Source organism: Canis lupus, chromosome 22 (genome assembly GCF_048164855.1).
Source record: "Canis lupus baileyi chromosome 22, mCanLup2.hap1, whole genome shotgun sequence".
Classification (NCBI taxonomy): Eukaryota; Metazoa; Chordata; class Mammalia; order Carnivora; family Canidae; genus Canis; species Canis lupus.
The window spans coordinates 51,780,676-51,797,762 of record NC_132859.1 but is presented as its reverse complement, the minus strand read 5'-3'; the positions used below and the strand labels follow the sequence as shown (position 1 = coordinate 51,797,762).

The 17,087-nt window shown below is 43.4% G+C and overlaps 1 protein-coding gene across 6 annotated transcripts in view; it reads left to right on the top strand.

Moving 5' to 3' along the window:
• Positions 1-17,087, top strand: part of SYNDIG1 (synapse differentiation inducing 1) — a 187,993-nt gene that overhangs the window by 151,029 nt on the left and 19,877 nt on the right. The window contains exon 4 of one of the 6 annotated variants that reach the window (XM_072793629.1): positions 8,932-9,576. The exons of the other annotated variants lie outside the window; for them this stretch is intronic. Within the exon in view, the coding sequence (XP_072649730.1) occupies positions 8,932-8,994 (63 nt within the window). The 3' untranslated portion in view covers positions 8,995-9,576. Of the gene's footprint in view, positions 1-8,931; positions 9,577-17,087 lie in introns of those variants that run through there. 6 annotated transcript variants of the gene reach the window in all.

Genomic DNA, 17,087 nt, shown 5'->3' with positions numbered 1-17,087 from the left:
GGGAGAGTTTGACTTCTTTTCCAATTTGAATGCATTTTATTTCTTTTTGTTGTCTGATTGCTGAGACTAGGACTTCTGAGTGTAAATCATAAGTCAGGAGGATATCAAATGGAATCATATAAAATGGTCCATTAAAATCACGAAGGCTAAATACAAAGAGGAAAACAGAATCAACAGATACAATAAATATGCAAAATAGCAGCTATAATCCAATTATATTACTGATCACTTAGATATGAGTGGTTTAAACACACCAGTTGAAAAACAGAGATTGTCAGACTTGTTAAAAAAAGAGAGACCCAACGATATGCTATCTATAGTATAAAGTATGTATGGTCTGTATTTAAAGAAACCTACCATAAATGTAAAGACCCAGATATATTAAAATAAATGTTAAAATTAAAACATACTATCCTAACACAAATCAAGATAAAGCAGAAATATCTGTATGAGTTTCAGACAAGGTTTACTTCAGAACAAGGAAGATTTTCAGGGATAAAGAGATACATTGCTTAATGATAAAAGGGTCAACTCTCCAGGAAAGTATCACAACCCTAAATATGTGTGCACTTAAGCACAGAGCGAAAATCTGAGGCAAAATTGTTAGAACTGAAAGGAGAATTGGATACAATTACAGTAGAAGACTTCAGCACCATTGTCATTACTTGATAGACCCACCAGACAGAAGATCAGTAAAGACAAAGATGACCTGAACACTATCAACCAACCTCACCCAAGTGACATTAAAAGAACACCCCATCCAACAAAAGCAGAATGTACCTGCTCTCAAGGGCACAAGAGCATTCAATAAGATAGACCACATTCTGGGCCACAGAACAACTCTTCAAAATTTTTGAAGAATACAAAAAATTCAAAGTACATCCTAGACCACCCAGAAACCAAGATAGAAACCAAGAAGAGAAAGATAGCTAGGGATTTCCCAGATGTTTAGAACTTAAAAATATACACTTCTCAAGAACCCATGGGTCAAAGAAGAAGTTTCAAGAAAAATCTTAAAAGATTCTGACTAAATAGAAATGAAAATAGAACTTAACAAAATCTGTGGGCTGTAGTTAAAGTAGTGCTTAGAAGGGAAATTTATAGCATTAAATGCTTATATAAGCAAAGAAAATAGATCTAAAATTCATAACCTAAACTTTGACCTTAGAAAATTCAAGAAATAAGAATGAATTAAGGCAAAAAGAATGAAGAATATAATTAAAATTAGAGAAGAGAAAAATAACATTGAAAACAGGCAAACAGTAGGAAAAAATCAACAAAATTAAAAGTCACTTCTTTGAAAGGATTTGAAAAGAAAAACCAGTACAATTTTAAAAGATTGATAAAATTAATAAAGCTGTATCCTAACTAACCAATAAAATAGAGTGAGAGAGAGAAAGCAAATGATCTGTATCAAGAGTGAAAAACAGCTGCTACTACTGATGCCTTGGAGAACAAGAGAATTCAACCAATGGTGGGCCACTTTATGCTCATAAATTCAATAACTTAGATGAAAGGGACCAATTCCTTGAAAACAAACTGCTAAAACTAACTGAAGGATGGATAGAGAACTTGAATTGCCCTACCGCTACAAAAGCCACGATTCTCAGGCCTGGCTGCATGTTGGAACCACCTGAGAAACTAGAAAATGTACTGATGCCTAGGTCCCACTCCTGGCAATCTTTATGTGGCTGGGGACAGGGGCTGGAATGGGGCCTGGGCTGGGGACTTCCTGTGTAATAGAAATGCCCAACCAAACTACTACTTCCTGTGTCTCCAACATTCCTGTGTCCTTTGAGCAAAGTGATGTTTCCTGCTCTTCAGGAGCTTTTCTCTTAGTGAATCTTCACTAGTTAAAAATATGAAGTCTCCCAAATTCCAGTGATTAGAGTTGATTTTTATCACTAGCCTTGGAAATGAGAAATAATCCATTCTCAGCAAAATGCTTTGCTGCCAAACTAAAAAGGAAGCCCTTTGTGAACTTGTGTTTTATTCTATGGTCTCACCCCTATACTGAGCACAGGGGCAAAGGAACCATGAAGGGAACACCTTCTCAGGACTTCCTATGAGCAAGACCTCCTCACCCAGATGTGTATAAACATTGCATTATGGAATAAAGTGTTCACAGTTGCTTAGCACAGGGTCTCTGGGGTCCCAAGAGCAAAGTTGGTGATTAAAAATTGAAGAGTACCTGCTCGTGGCTGTGGCAGTATCTTCAGATCTTTTATTCATGTCGTGGGTGTACAATGTGGATGTGAAATCATTTTTAATCATTTGTATTTAGGGCACTTAGATGAGAGGGGGTGGTCGCCAACCAAGAACAAGAAAACTGCATATAGAGGCCAGCGGGCAAACTCTCAGCACAACTCTCCACTGGGCTGTCCTCAGCATGTAAAAAATCTTTGGATAAAAAAGAAAAAGCAGAAAGATTAGCACCCTGATATTTGTGTATTAATATATGAGCCATCATTTGGGGCTACCTCACTCCACGGCTCATTGCTTTATAGCGGAAAGGTTGAAAAGATTTCCAAGTAAAGAAGGCTCTCTATGGCTCACTGAGATTTCTATGAAGCTGAATTTCCAGTCTTCCCTTGGTCATCCCAGCCAAAAGTGAAAGCCAGCCTCAGCGGTCAGAGCTCAGGCAGGAAACAAGTCAAGCACATACTGTACACTCTTCAAAGTCCCCATGTGGACTGCAAGATCTAGACCCTAAAGATAAAGGATGGTGATTTTCTGAGGGTAGTAGTCATTGTGAGCAAGGGAGCACTGCTCTGTAGCTTGGGGACCTGCTCCAGCCAGAACCACTCACACACTGGCTGGAAGAGCCCTTGGGGAGTGAAGTGGAGCCCACAACCATCATATGGAAGAAGATCCCAGCAGATGCTATCAGTGACTGCCCAAGGCCACATGACCAGAGGTGCTCTGACACATCTGCTCTGCCCTGCCTCTGCTGTTCCTTCTCAGAGAGCTTTGGACGCTGGCAATGACCCATAGGAACCTGCTGGACTGACATTACACACAAAGGCCAACATCCTCCCTAAAATAGAGCCAGTACATATACCAAAGGGAGATAGAAATACTCCTTAGAAATACAGCTCCAATCAGGTTGGTGAGGAAACCTCTGCAATTACTCAGAAAACAACGATGGGATTTAGAGATTTAATAGGACCCTGAGGGACAGAGCTGTGCCCACCACCATGCTCTGTATCTGTCCTCATCGAATGTCGCGTAAAGGGCCCAGTTGGGGCAGAATGAAAGCAGTGTTTGAGCTGTGGTGTCAGTAGACATTTGTTTTTTTCTTTTGTTGTTTTTTTAAAAGATTTGATTTATTCATGACACACAGAGAGAGAGAGAGAGAGAGAGAGAGGCAGAGATACAGGCAAAGGGAGAAACAGGCCCCATGCAGGGAGCCTAATGTGGGACTCGATCCTGGGTCCCCAGGATCACGCCCTGGGCTAAAGGCAGGTGCTAAACCTCTGAGCCACCCAGGCTGCCCCGGCAGTAGACATTTGGATGAGAAGCTGCACACTGCCCTTAGATGAGATAAAAGGGTTCCAGCCTGTTCCGTGTGAGCCACTCTGAAGGCAGGGTAGGCAAGGACTCACTTTGTTACTTACCTATGGGTACAAATCTCCCCACCAAAACCTAAAAGACCTCCCCAGAGCAAGGGAAGCATTTCTCTAAAATTCCATGGATGGTGCCTTCTACTTGCCTTGGCGAGACTTCTGAGCCATGTCCTGGGATGAAGACAGGTCCCATGTCCAAGTTCTTAGGCAGGAGTCAAAAACAATGCCTTTGATGTCAGGGCTTTTCAAAGAGTGATAGCAGTTTTAAAATAACAGTGTTACAAAGAGAAAGACAGGGATAGGAAGGAGAGGAAAGGAGGTAGGGAGGAGGAAGAAATCAGGCAGAAAGAAAAGACATGCACCCTAGCTCCTCCAGTGTTCCAGAACTTTCTAGAGTCCACAGTGTATAACCATGCCACAGAAAAGAAGCTCACCATGTCCGGGGAGGTGGATGACTGTGAAGAGCACAGGCAGCTTCCAGGAGCTGACATAGCATCAGGAGCCAAGGTAGAAAATGCAACTGCTCAGGGACACCCATCCCTCTGCCTGGCTCCACACCAGACATTCTGCTGTGTGGTCAGGATGGGCCATGCACAGTCACACAGTCATAAGCTGGATCACAAGCCCAGTGCCACGTGGACCAGTTGTATGAATACTTCACTTCTCTATGCCTCATTGTACTCATCCATGAAATGGGAGATGCTGCTGGCAGTGATGATGCCTATGTAAAAACAGTAATATGGAAACTATAGACAGAATGCTGACAACTCAGTGATAAAACAATAGAGACCTTTATAGTTCATTCACAGAGGAGAATATGTGAAGGACCAAGTAGCACAGGAGAAGGTGCTCATCATTACTTATCATCAGAGGAGTACAAATGAAAACCACCATTGCACACATAGTGGAATGGTTAACATTTAAATGCTGACATCACATCACTGGTGAGGATGTGGATCCCTGGGATCCAAACCCACTGCTGGCAGGAGTGTAAGTGCTACAACCACTATGGAAAATGTTCTGACATTTTCTTATAAATGTAAACATCAATCTCCATATTTCACAACCAGATATTTTCCCTAGAGAAATGGACCCAAGGACTCACAGAAAGACCTGTACAAGATTGCTCTTAGCAGCTTCATGCATCATAGACCCAAACTGGGAACAACCTGGTGGTCCATGATCATCCAGAGGCCTGACCTAAAGCCCCCATGACCAGAGAGAGGCTCACCAAGCAGGTCAGTTTATTTGGGATTGCTGAGCCTTTCTGTTTCAAAGACAGCAGGATCCCTTCTTGGGCTACATGCAGCAGTGCCCACGCTCCTGAGACACCGGTTCCTGGAAGCTCTTGTACTCCACCCTTCAGAGTTGGCACTGGCTTCATCCGTCAGCACCTTGGTTGTTAACCACTCTGGGCCACCCATTCTCTGAGGTCTACCTCCCTTCCATTGCTTTTCTAGAAGAATCCCTGAGTCACGGAGTTCCTTTCTAGTATGTAGGTGGTTCTGAAGCATTCAATTGCAGCAATGTTAATACCACACAAATAAAAATTAAGGAAAAAGCTGTCAAGCGTGATAAAAATAACACTATAAAGATTAGAGGATAGCCAGATCCAACAATGACAGGGTCCCAAAAGACTTACTAGCTATGCCACTAATATGAAGTATGAAAGATTTTTAACTAGTGAGGTCACAGATTCCTGCGTCATCTACAGGGCATTACTGTCTCTAGGATAATGTTGAGAATTCAGTACTTCCCCTAAAAGTCTCACCTGGTGAGCCTCTACCTATCTGTGAAGTACAAGGGAAGCTGTGGAAGTGCTGGCACAGGACTGGCACACCTGGCAGAGCCTATGGTGCAGGTGGCTTTTAATTGACAGTGGAGGAAATCAGAAAACAGGCTCTTGAATGCCCAGGCTGTGGGCCCAGGTTAGGCTGAAACCACACCATGATGTCAGCCACAGCTCAGTGGCTCTGGTGCAGAGCAGAAGTCACCCTGGATGGCTGTGAGAGCTACAGAGGGTGGAAGGACAGCAGAAGGTCATGGAGGGCCATGAAAGGCCTTGACAGCCAGAGCTGCCCCACACCCAAAGCCACAGTAGTCTTATTGTCTTATCAAGAAAACAGCACCATTGGCCACAGTTCCCCAGGACTCAGCCTCCAACACAACATTCCTCATTCTGGAAAGCATTTCCCAAAACTTTTATTTTCAAAGAAAGAAAATATTTGAACCCAGAAATGGGCCCTCAACTCTATGGTCAACTAATATTTGACAAAGAAGGCAAGACTATCCACTGGAAAAAGGACAGTCTCTTAAATAAATGGTGCTGGGAGAATTGGACATCCACATGCAGAAGAATGAAACTGGACCATTCTCTTACACCATAAAGATAAATTCAAAATGGATGAAAGATCTAAATGTGAGACAAGAATCTATCAAAATCCTAGAGGAGAGCACAGGCAACACCCTTTATGAACTTGGCCACAGCAACTTCTTACAAGAGATACATCTATGCAGGGAAGGGAAATAAAAACAAAAATGAACTATTGGGACTTCATCAAGATAAGAACTTCTGCACAGTAAAAAAAAAAAGTCAAAAAAAACTAAAAGACAACCCATAGAATGGGAGAAGATATTTGCAAATGACATATCAGATAAAGGGCTAGTTTCCAAATTCTATAAAGAACTTATTAAACTCAACAGCAGGGCAGCCTGGGTGGCTCAGCAGTTTAGTGCCACCTTCAGCTCAGGGCGTGATCCTGGAGACCCGGGATTGAGTCCCACTTGGGGCTCCCTGAATGGAGCCTGCTTCTCCCTCTGCCTGTGTCTCTGCCTCTTTCTGTCTTTCTCTGTGTCTCTCATAAATAAATAAATAAATAAATAAATAAATAAATAAATAAATAAATAAATAAATAAATAAAATCTTAAAAAAAAACCACTCAACAGCAAAGAAACAAACAATCCAATCATGAAATGGGCAAAATACATGAACAGACATTTAGCCAAAGGAGACCTACACATGGCCAACAAGCACATGAGAAAATGCTCTGCATCATTGCCATCAAGGAAATACAAATCAAAACCACAATGAGATACCACCTCACACCAGTGAGAATGGGGAAAATGAACAAGACAGGAAACAACCAATGTTGGAGAGGATGCGGAGAAAAGGGAACCCTCTTACACTGTCGGTGGGAATGTGAACTGGTGCAGCCACTCTGGAAAACTGTGTGGAGGTTCCTCAGAGTTAAAAATAGACCTGCCCTACGACCCAGCAATTGCACTGCTGGGGATTTACCCCAAAGATGCAGATGCAATGAAACACCGGGACACCTGCACCCTGATGTTTATAGCAGGAATGTCCACAATAGCCAAACTGTAGAAGGCGCCTCGGTGTCCAGATGACTGGATAAAGAAGTGACCTGTATATGCAATGAAATATTACTCAGCCATCAGAAAGGATGAGTACCCACTATTTGCTTCAACATGGTTGGAACTGGAGGGTATTAGGCTGAGTGAAGTAAGTGAATCAGAGAAGGACAATCATTATATGGTTTCACTCATACAAGGAATATAAAAAATAGTGAAAGGGATTATAGTGGAAGGAGAGAAAATGAGTGGGAAATATCAGAGAGGGTTACAGAACATGAGAGACTCCTAACTCTGGGAAACAAACAAGAGGTAGTAGAAGGGGAGGTGGACGGGGGGATTGGGTAACTGGGTGATGGGCACTGAGGGGGGCACTTGACAGGATGAGCACTGGGTGTTATACTATATGTTGGCAAATTTAACTCCAGTAAAAATGTATACATATGAAAAAAGAAAGGAGGGACTTTTTTACATTATGGATGCGGTGAAATAATATTAGTTTGTCAGGAATACACTGGAAAGGATTTCAAAGCATAATTTCATGATGTAAGATCTGTTGGCATGTCTGGACCGTTAAGTGTCTCACCTGGAAACAAACAAATAAAAATTGCAGAAAAGAGCCTAATGACTGACTCCCCTTGCCTCCAGCACCTCTCTCTGTAGATAATATGCAAAACCATACCCTGTTAAGCCAGTCCTTTTTTCAATGACCGTTTAAAGAATGGTCATACATAAACTTCCTTGGCTGTTTCTACCATTACCTGACTTTTGTTTTGGTAGTGGACTTGCAGTGTTGATGGTTTCTGGAACCAGGGACCCAAAATTTGGAAGACAGTTTAGATTTCTGGTAGTTACACCAACCAAGATTCTGGAAAATTGTGGGCAAAAGGTCACCACTGTCTGCCTCATATGTCCCTTTGGTCATGTTCTCTGCCCTCAGACAAGACCAGAATGGTTCTTCATTCTCCAAACATACCGCTGAAGTGCAGGCTGCTGGCCATGGGGTGAAGGAGGTTGGGCAGTGAGGAGCTCAGAAATCAGTTCATTTTAAACCTTTCCAGTCATATGGAATTCTTGCCACCTAGACTTAGCACCTAATTTAATTACAGCACCACAACCCCAGTGAAAATATACAGAATGCTAATTGCATCATTTCAATGAGATTTTAATCAAAACTGTCCAGGGACCCTGGCCCCTCCTCTTCTGTTGAAAGTCCAGCTACCAAGTGGGTAATTTGGCTATGGTGAGCCAGGAAAAGCAGCAGGAAACTGTCAGGTATTTTGTGAGTGTTTTGGGGAAGAGAGCAGCAAAGAGTTGTGCCTTTATGAGGAAGCCAGTCTCCTGGAGCTGAGCACTGAGAAAGGAGAGAGGAGTGGGAGAACCTCACAGGCTTCTAGAGACAAGGTCTCATAACCAGTTTCCTCCCTGCTGGAATAAATCTGTGAGAAGCTAAAACAATGTGAAAGAAACCATTGCATTTCAAAAGCCCTGGAGCATACTGTCATGGATGAAGTGATGTTTATTTTTTCTTGGCCAATAAATTTACTGTCAGCTTCTGTTGCACAGAGTAATCTTTCCATCATTTCCAGTGGCTCTCATGCTCTGTTCTGGTCCTTGTCTCCCTAGGACACTCAGAAGTGATGAAAGAATTGTGTTTAATATAGATACAATGTGATTTGGTAACCCGTGGCAAGTTTACTGCCATTATAAATACTTGGTGAGTAGGCAGGTCCAGAAATTGTCTCACGCTGATCAAAGATCATCCCTAGACCAAGAATACCTTTCCCCTGCCAATTTACAGAGCAGGTGTTACAGCCTTAAATGCAAATATGGGATCACTGGCATCTGCCTTCCTCCCCAACATCACCCCTTGGCATTCCCTTTGCACCCTACCCTGACATTTCTCAGCTAGATGTCAGGCCAGCCAAACTTCCCCTCACCTCCAGACTTTCTTGCTGGGTTATCTTCTGGAATTCCTTCTCTCCTTCATCCCCAGGTTGGCCCTTATGAGAATGGTGGGACTCGTTTCAGAGAGCATCTCCTGCAGGCAGCCTTCTGACCTCCTCTACCCCATCTGATTCAGGTGTCCCCAACACCTGCTCCTGGTGATCTGCACAGGCTCCTGTCAAAGCCCTATCATGCAGGATGTGGTTCTCTGCTCTCACTTCTAGGCTACCTGAGATGGAGTGGGCTCCCATGCTCAGGTGTCCTGTCATCTGCTCCCATGGCTTGGGAGCAGTACATGGTTGGGACTCAATTCAGTATTGAGTCGGAGAAATGAGTTTTCACAGTCAGTTTTATTAGTTATATGCTGAGGGGAAGTAATGTTATTTTTTTTCCTTTCTTGCTGAAGATACTGCCCAGAAGTGTAAAAAAAGAAACTTTAGGGATCCCTGGGTGGCGCAGCGGTTTGGCGCCTGCCTTTGGCCCAGGGCATGATCCTGGAGACCCGGGATCGAATCCCACATCAGGCTCCCGGTGCATGGAGCCTGCTTCTCCCTCTGCCTATGTCTCTGCCTCTCTCTCTCTCTCTCTCTCTCTCTGTGACTATCATAAATAAATAAAAATTTTAAAAAAATTTAAAAAATAAAAAAATAAAAAAAAATAAAAAAGAAACTTTATGACAAAAGTAAAAACCAAAGTTCGAGTTGTCAATGAGCCTTCGAGTGGCATTCTTCTGCTTTCCCCATTTCACCAGCAGGAAATGAGAAGAGGGAGCTGACTGGTTTATATCCTGCACCAGATGCCCTGTTTTGGGACATGGTAGAGGGCTCACATCATCACACTGTCACCTGGTACTTTCCGGATCTCGCTTCTTTAAGTCCCCAGAACCTTCCACTCTTTGCCTCATTTTCCTTTAAGTATTAGGGAGGCCCATGAGTATATGACACCATTCAGTCATCACACCTGACTAACACACTCCTACGGTAAACACAAAGAGGAGGTGAATAGAGGAGCAAGGATAAAAGTGAATCTCCCTCTCCATGCCCCTTCCTCAAAGCCTCCCCAAGGGGACCTCTTTGTACTCATTATGCTCATAATAAGCATGCATGCAGTTTGGGTTTACAAATAAAAGAGGACTGACAAGCATTGCAACTTGTTTTTTCCACATAAGGTAAATACCTTTGCTATCAATATGTAGAGATAAGCAACAGTGTTTCTAGTGATTCTGTGGTGTTCTTGTATATGAATGTGCACGGTCTAATCATTTCCCTAAAAATAAGCTTACAACGCGTTTCAATTTCTTCTTTTGCAAGCACACCCACAAGTGAAATCCTGTTGAATCAAAGATTACGCACATGTAAACCTAATAGATACTATAAGTTGACCTCCAGGAGTCTATGCCAATTTTTATCCACTAAGAAGATTTGACTGCTATCTTCCCCATCTGGGTTCAAGGTTCAGTTTTCACTCATCTGATAGATAAAAATAGAGATCTTACCATTTTTCAACTTGCATTTCATCAGTTACTACAATGTTAAACATCTTTGCTGTTTTAATCATTTCCTCTATGAATTGCTAGTTCATATGCTTACCTATGTTTTATTGAGTTTTTATATTTTATTTATTTGCAGACACTCTTTTCATATTATAGCTATTAGCCTGTTGGCCATTAGCTTTATCACATTTTCTCCCAGCAGACTTATTAATGATGGTGTTTGTCATACAGAGAAGTCCTGAGATCTCTCTGTATTTATTGGAAGGAAACTCAGAGAGCATCTCTGATGTAGGCGGATTATTGAGCATCTCACCACAACCTAGCAGAAAGCAGAAGGCTGTACTGGCATCTCACAGATTCCATCTGAATGAACATCTCCTACAGAGCAGCCCCAAGGGCACCCTGGCTTCATGACTCCATAGTCTCTTGTTTTTCTCAGATGGGAGGAAAACATGGGCTTCCTACTGCCCACCCCCACCAGTAGAAAGCCCTCCAGGATGTGGGAAGAAAAGTAGTGAAGAGGGCCACTGGTTCCATGCTGGGCTTCTTTCACATTGGTGAATTATAAACTCATGTGGAATTGAGTGTATTTTATTCCCTCGTGAGGGCAGAAAAGGAGAAAGTTGTATAGAAGAGCCCAGTCATCCTGCCATTGCTTAGCTCACATTTTACTTCTACACTCACGTCCTGCGTTTTCTTCACAGAACCTGCTACTAAGGCACCATTCTCTTATCATTCACTGGTTTTGTAACTTTCCACTTTCCTGACTGGTAGTCTTCTCTGGTAGTCTTTGATAGTTTTTCCCAGCTGAGCTGCTGAAGAATGGAAGTGATGGGCATGACAAAGGCTAGTTGGGGATGCTGGTGGGCATTGCCCATTTTCCTAAATGGACAATGTTGTATCTTCTGGGGGCTGCATCGTCTTTCCCCCAGCACTCCTGCCTCCTGTTAAATACTTGTGTTTCTAAATTAGAAAAACATCTTGATGAGGATGCCAATGGAATGCCTTTTTATAGCCTCTATTTTCTTTCTTTATTCATTTAAAAAGCATACATAATTTTTGGAAAATTGAACCAATGCAATTATATACATATATTCCTTATTTTTTCATGTGATCTTTGGGTCCCCACACTAATTCCCTCACCAGGCATCTGTGTTAACCATCTCAGTTGCCCACCATAGCCCCTCTATCTTCAGCCATTTGTAATGTGCCCATCTACGCACTTTGGCACCAAGCACACCTACCTGTATGAGGGTCCTATCATTTATTTCAAATTAGGCAAGATTTGACACACTTACTGCATCTCGGTGTTTTCTCTCACAACACTTACCCGACACTAAAAGTTTATTACTAAACCCATATTACTCTTTTTAACATCCATGCAAAAATCTACAGGAAGATAATGGTAATGTATTCAACTGTCTTCCACCACTGTGCATCTCCTCTTTCTGTTTTGTTTTGTTTTGTTTTGTTTTGTTTTGTTTTGTTTTGTTTTTGCGAGGGGAAGATTATGAAAAAAGTTTCAGTTGCATGAGCCTTTGGTGAAAGTTTATTTATTTTTTTCTTTTTTTTAATAAATTTATTTTTTATTGCTGTTCAATTTGCCAACATACAGAATAACACCCAGTGCTCATCCCGTCAAGTGCCCCGCTCAGTGCCCGTCACCCATTCACCCCCACCCCCCGCCCTCCTCCCCTTCCATCACCCCTAGTTCGTTTCCCAGAGTTAGGAGTCTTTATGTTCTGTCTCCCTTTCTGATATTTCCCACACATTTCTTCTCCCTTCCCTTCTATTCCCTTTCACTATTATTTATATTCGCGAAATGAATGAGAACATACAATGTTTGTCCTTCTCCGATTGACTTATTTCACTCAGCATAATACCCTACAGTTCCATCCATGTTGAAGCAAATGGTGGGTATTTGTCATTTCTAATGGCTGAGGAATATTCCATTGTATACATAAACCACATCTTCTTTATCCATTCATCTTTCAAGGACACCGAGGCTCCTTCCACAGTTTGGCTATTGTGGACATTGCTGCTAGAAACATCGGGGGGCAGGTGTCCCAGCGTCTCACTGCATCTGAATCTTTGGGGTAAATCCCCAGCAGTGCAATTGCTGGCTTGTAGGGCAGGTCTATTTTTAACTCTTTGAGGAACCTCCACACAGTTTTCCAGAGTGGCTGCACCAGTTCACATTCCCACCAACAGTGTAAGAGGGTCCCCCTTTCTCCACATCCTCTCCAACATTTGTTGTTTCCTGCCTTGTTAATTTTCCCCATTCTCACTGGTGTGAGGTGTTATCTCATTGTGGTTTGGATTTGTATTTCCCTGATGACAAGTGATGCAGAGCATTTTCTCATGTGCGTGTTGGCCATGTCTATGTCTTCCTCTGTGAGATTTCTGTTCATGTCTTTTGCCCATTTCATGATTGGATTGTTTGTTTCTTGGGTGTTGAGTTTAAGAAGTTCTTTATAGATCTTGGAAACTAGCCCTTTATCTGATACATCTTTTGCAAATATCTTCTCCCATTCTGTAGGTTGTCTTTTAGTTTTGTTGACTGTATCCTTTGCTGTGCAAAAGCTTCTTATCTTGATGAAGTCCCAATAGTTCATTTTTGATTTTGTTTCTTTTGCCTTCGTGGATGTATCTTGCAAGAAGTTACTGTGGCTGAGTTCAAAAAGGGTGTTGCCTGTGTTGTCCTCTAGGATTTTGATGGACTCTTGTCTCACATTTAGATCTTTCATCCATTTTGAGTTTATCTTTGTGTCTGGTGAAAGAGAGTGGTCCAGTTTCATTCTTCTGTATATGGATGTCCAATTTTCCCAGCACCATTTATTGAAGAGACTGTCTTTCTTCCAATGGATAGTCTTTCCTCCTTTATCGAATATTAATTGACCATAAAGTTCAGGGTCCACTTCTGGGTTCTCTATTCTGTTCTATTGATCTCTGTGTCTGTTTTTGTGCCAGTACCACACTGTCTTGATGACCACAGCTTTGTAGTACAACCTGAAATCCGACATTGTGATGCCCCCAGCTATGGTTTTCTTATTTAAAATTCCCCTGGCTATTTGGGGTCTTTTCTGATTCCACACAAATCTTAAGATGATTTGTTCTAACTCTCTGAAGAAAGTCCATGGTATTTTGATAGGGATTGCATTAAACGTGTAAATTGCCCTGGGTAACATTGACATTTTCACAATATTAATTCTGCCAATCCATGAGCATGGAAGCACTGGGAGCCCTTTCCCCTAAGATCAGGAGCAAGACAGGGATGTCCACTCTCACCACTGCTGTTCAACATAGTACTGGAAGTCCTAGCCTCAGTAATCAGACAACAAAAAGAAATAAAAGGCATTCAAATTGGCAAAGAAGAAGTCAAACTCTCCCTCTTCACCGATGACATGATACTCTACATAGAAAACCCAAAAGCCTCCACCCCAAGATTGCTAGAACTCGTACAGCAATTTGGCAGCGTGGCAGGATACAAAATCAATGCCCAGAAGTCAGTGGCATTTCTATACACTAACAATGAGACTGAAGAAAGAGAAATTAAGGAGTCAATCCCATTTACAATTGCACCCAAAAGCATAAGATACCTAGGCATAAACCTAACCAAAGAGGTAAAGGATCTATACTCTAAAAACTATAGAACACTTCTGAAAGAAACTGAGGAAGACACAAAGAAATGGTGAAAGTTTATATCTCTATTTACCGATATATAAGACTAAACTGGAAGTAGGATCCTTCCATTATTGAGGAAAACAATGAACTTCTTTTCATCATACATATTTTGAAAGCAATTTTAATGTAGTGTTGTAAGGGAATCTGATCTTGGTCAGTCCTACAGGGAACTCTCTTGAGAATGTCCCCCTCTACAGCTGCCAGGCATTGGCCAACCTTCCACAGAAGGGGAACTTTAAGTAAGGCGGTTCCCTACAGCTGCAGGCAGTGCCCTGGGAGCCATCAGCAACCCATTCTTCCTGCAGTCAAAGAGGGTGTATTAGCCTTGAGGAGGGGTCCAGGGGTAAGGGCACAGCACCCACAGGATCTACCACACACAGCAGAGGTGCCAGATACATAGTGAACAGGCCAGTGAATGAAGACTGAGCAACAAAATGCACTATGCATGTGTGTATTTCATGTGGTCACTGAAAATCCCTTCCACTCAGAGCAATGTTTTCCGTAAGACCCTTCCTCTGCCCCCTGTCCCCGTCCCTCACGTGAACAGTCTCTCCACAGCAAAAAGTAAGGACACTGTCAAGATGGGAGGGAAAGTGGACTTGCAGTGACAATCCCGGAGTTCAGAGAGGATGTCCTCAGGTCCCACCTGGCCATCAGATCATCTTCAGAAGCCTCTTACTAACCTGGACAAACCCAGAAAAATGTGGGCTCTGCTAGCCTCTTGCCACAGAGAAGAGCTTTCTCAAATGCTGATATCCCCCGATGTGATACATACCAAGTCATTAAAGTCCTCAATTCCAAATTAAGGACAGGAGAAGGCAGATGTTCCAGAAACAAAACAAGCAAGGAAAGAGCAAAACAAATGCTCCCCCAACAAGCACTATCCAGAGATCCAGCACCAGAGGCAGAGGTCTCACCAGGAGGAAAGGCTGCAGGAACAGAGACAGGGCAGGTAGGCTTCATTTTCTAACCTACCAAGTAGGCTGGATGCATTCTCTATTTACCTGCTTCACTGTGCAGTTCCTCCATCCCATTTCCCAGAAAATGTCTCCACTTACTGTGGATACTCTGCAATCAAAACTCTCTGGACATAATCCAGGGCCATCATGGAAACATCTTAGACCCCGCTGAGACCCTGTGAGGTTAAATGCTTTGACCAAGCCCACAGCTGGTTAATGGCCAAGCCAGGACTACTACCTGCCTATCCAGTGTCAGAGTGAGTGCTCCCTACAGACATCACATTTCATAACCTCACAAGGATCATAAAATAGGAAGGCAAACAGGTCCCCTAAGCAAAGAAGAAAAGCCACCAGCACAACCCAGAACTGCTACCTCATATTGGAGCTGAGCCTCTCAGTGACAGTACAGGCTGAAAGGGACAGATGGTGACAGAGACCCCAGAGACAAGTAAGCTAGTTCCCATAGAAAGTGGGATGGATGCCACTTTCCAGTGCTGGCCAACTTGGTGGATGTGTGGTCACAGTTCACCCTGTGAAGCCTTGGCCAAAGAGCTGGGTCCTGGACTCAGAAGCCCGAACTGGCCCCTGGCATACAACTATGGGCCAGGAGGAGCAGGGCTTCCAGGGATGGTGACTCCCTAAGACTCAGAAGGCAAAGGCTGACCTCACTTCCACCTCACAGGACACAGGAGTCAGAGCCAAAGGCCCTTTGACATCGTGTTGCCATGACAACACCTTATTTGTAACACACCCCTCCCTCCCTATCTTGGTAAGAACAGGAGCTGCAGGGAAAGGAATAAATACCCAGTGGGTGAAGAAGGTCCAGGATGCTGCGGAACAGCTCTTCACCTTGGCACGCAAGGTGAGGTCACCCCCTGGAGCACAGGAGCCTCTTCACCAGTCTTCGTTTTTCTGCTGCAGATGCAAAATAGGATTTTTTACAGAAAGGGACAAAAACTGACAAACGTGACAATTTTATTGATAACAGCAACATGGTGAAAGGTAAAAATAGAATTAGTGTGTTTTGTAGATGTGCCCCTGGATGAATATAGATGTGATTGCTACTGAAAACCAACCAACCGACCCATAGAAAAAGTCCGGGCAGTTGTGCACATAAATGGCGTAGTACATGTGAAACCAGAATCCTGGGCTTCCCATGACTCTCAGCTCGGGGACTGTATTCTTTTCTCTTCCAAGTGCACAGAGTGAACAAACTATGTTATTTATGAAATATCCCCCCAACAGCCCACAAATGCCCAAGGTTAAAGGCCTTGTCCTGAATCAACAGACCACATGGGCCTGGAAAGCCACTCTGCTTTCCTCCTCACATATGTGTCCTCTCTCCAGGGGAAGCCAGTGCAGGAAGATGAACAGGGGTCCAGGAAGCAAAGGTGAGGAAGGTGTGCTTCTCACGGCAAGAGTGACAGAGACACTCACATGATTATACCAGAGCCACACGCCACCATCTGAAATGTAGAGACAGGAGAGGTATGTCTTTGCAAGGTAAATGGTGGCCAAGAAGAGTGTGACCAGGTTCAGGAGAGGGCTGTCAGATGGCCAGCAAGGGGCCCACATCCCCAGGGGAGGCACACCCCAGGATCCAGGCAGGTGCTATGTAGCAGAGTCAGAAGAGTATAGTTGGATCAAACTCCAATAAAAAATATATACATAAAAAAAAGAAGAGTATAGTTGGATCAGATGCTCAGACAACAGGGCACTGGGTTCTTTTTTTTTTTTTAAGATTCTTATTTATTATTCTTGAGAGGCACAGAGAGAGAGGCAGAGACACAGGCAGAGGGAGAAGCAGACTCCCTGTGGGGAGCCTGATGTGGGACTCGATCCCCTGGGACCCTGGGATCTGAAGGCAGATGCTCAACCACTGAGCCTCCGGGGCATCCCAGGGCACTGGGTTCTGTGCTGCGTCCTAGCATCCACAGTGCTGGAGGAACACTGGGGGTCGCTACACCTGAATCGCCCCCCCTCCAAGGACCCACACTAACACCTCTCAAATGCACACACTTCACAGATGACAGAGGTTGACCTGAGCATGTCTGGGAGAAAATGGCCCCT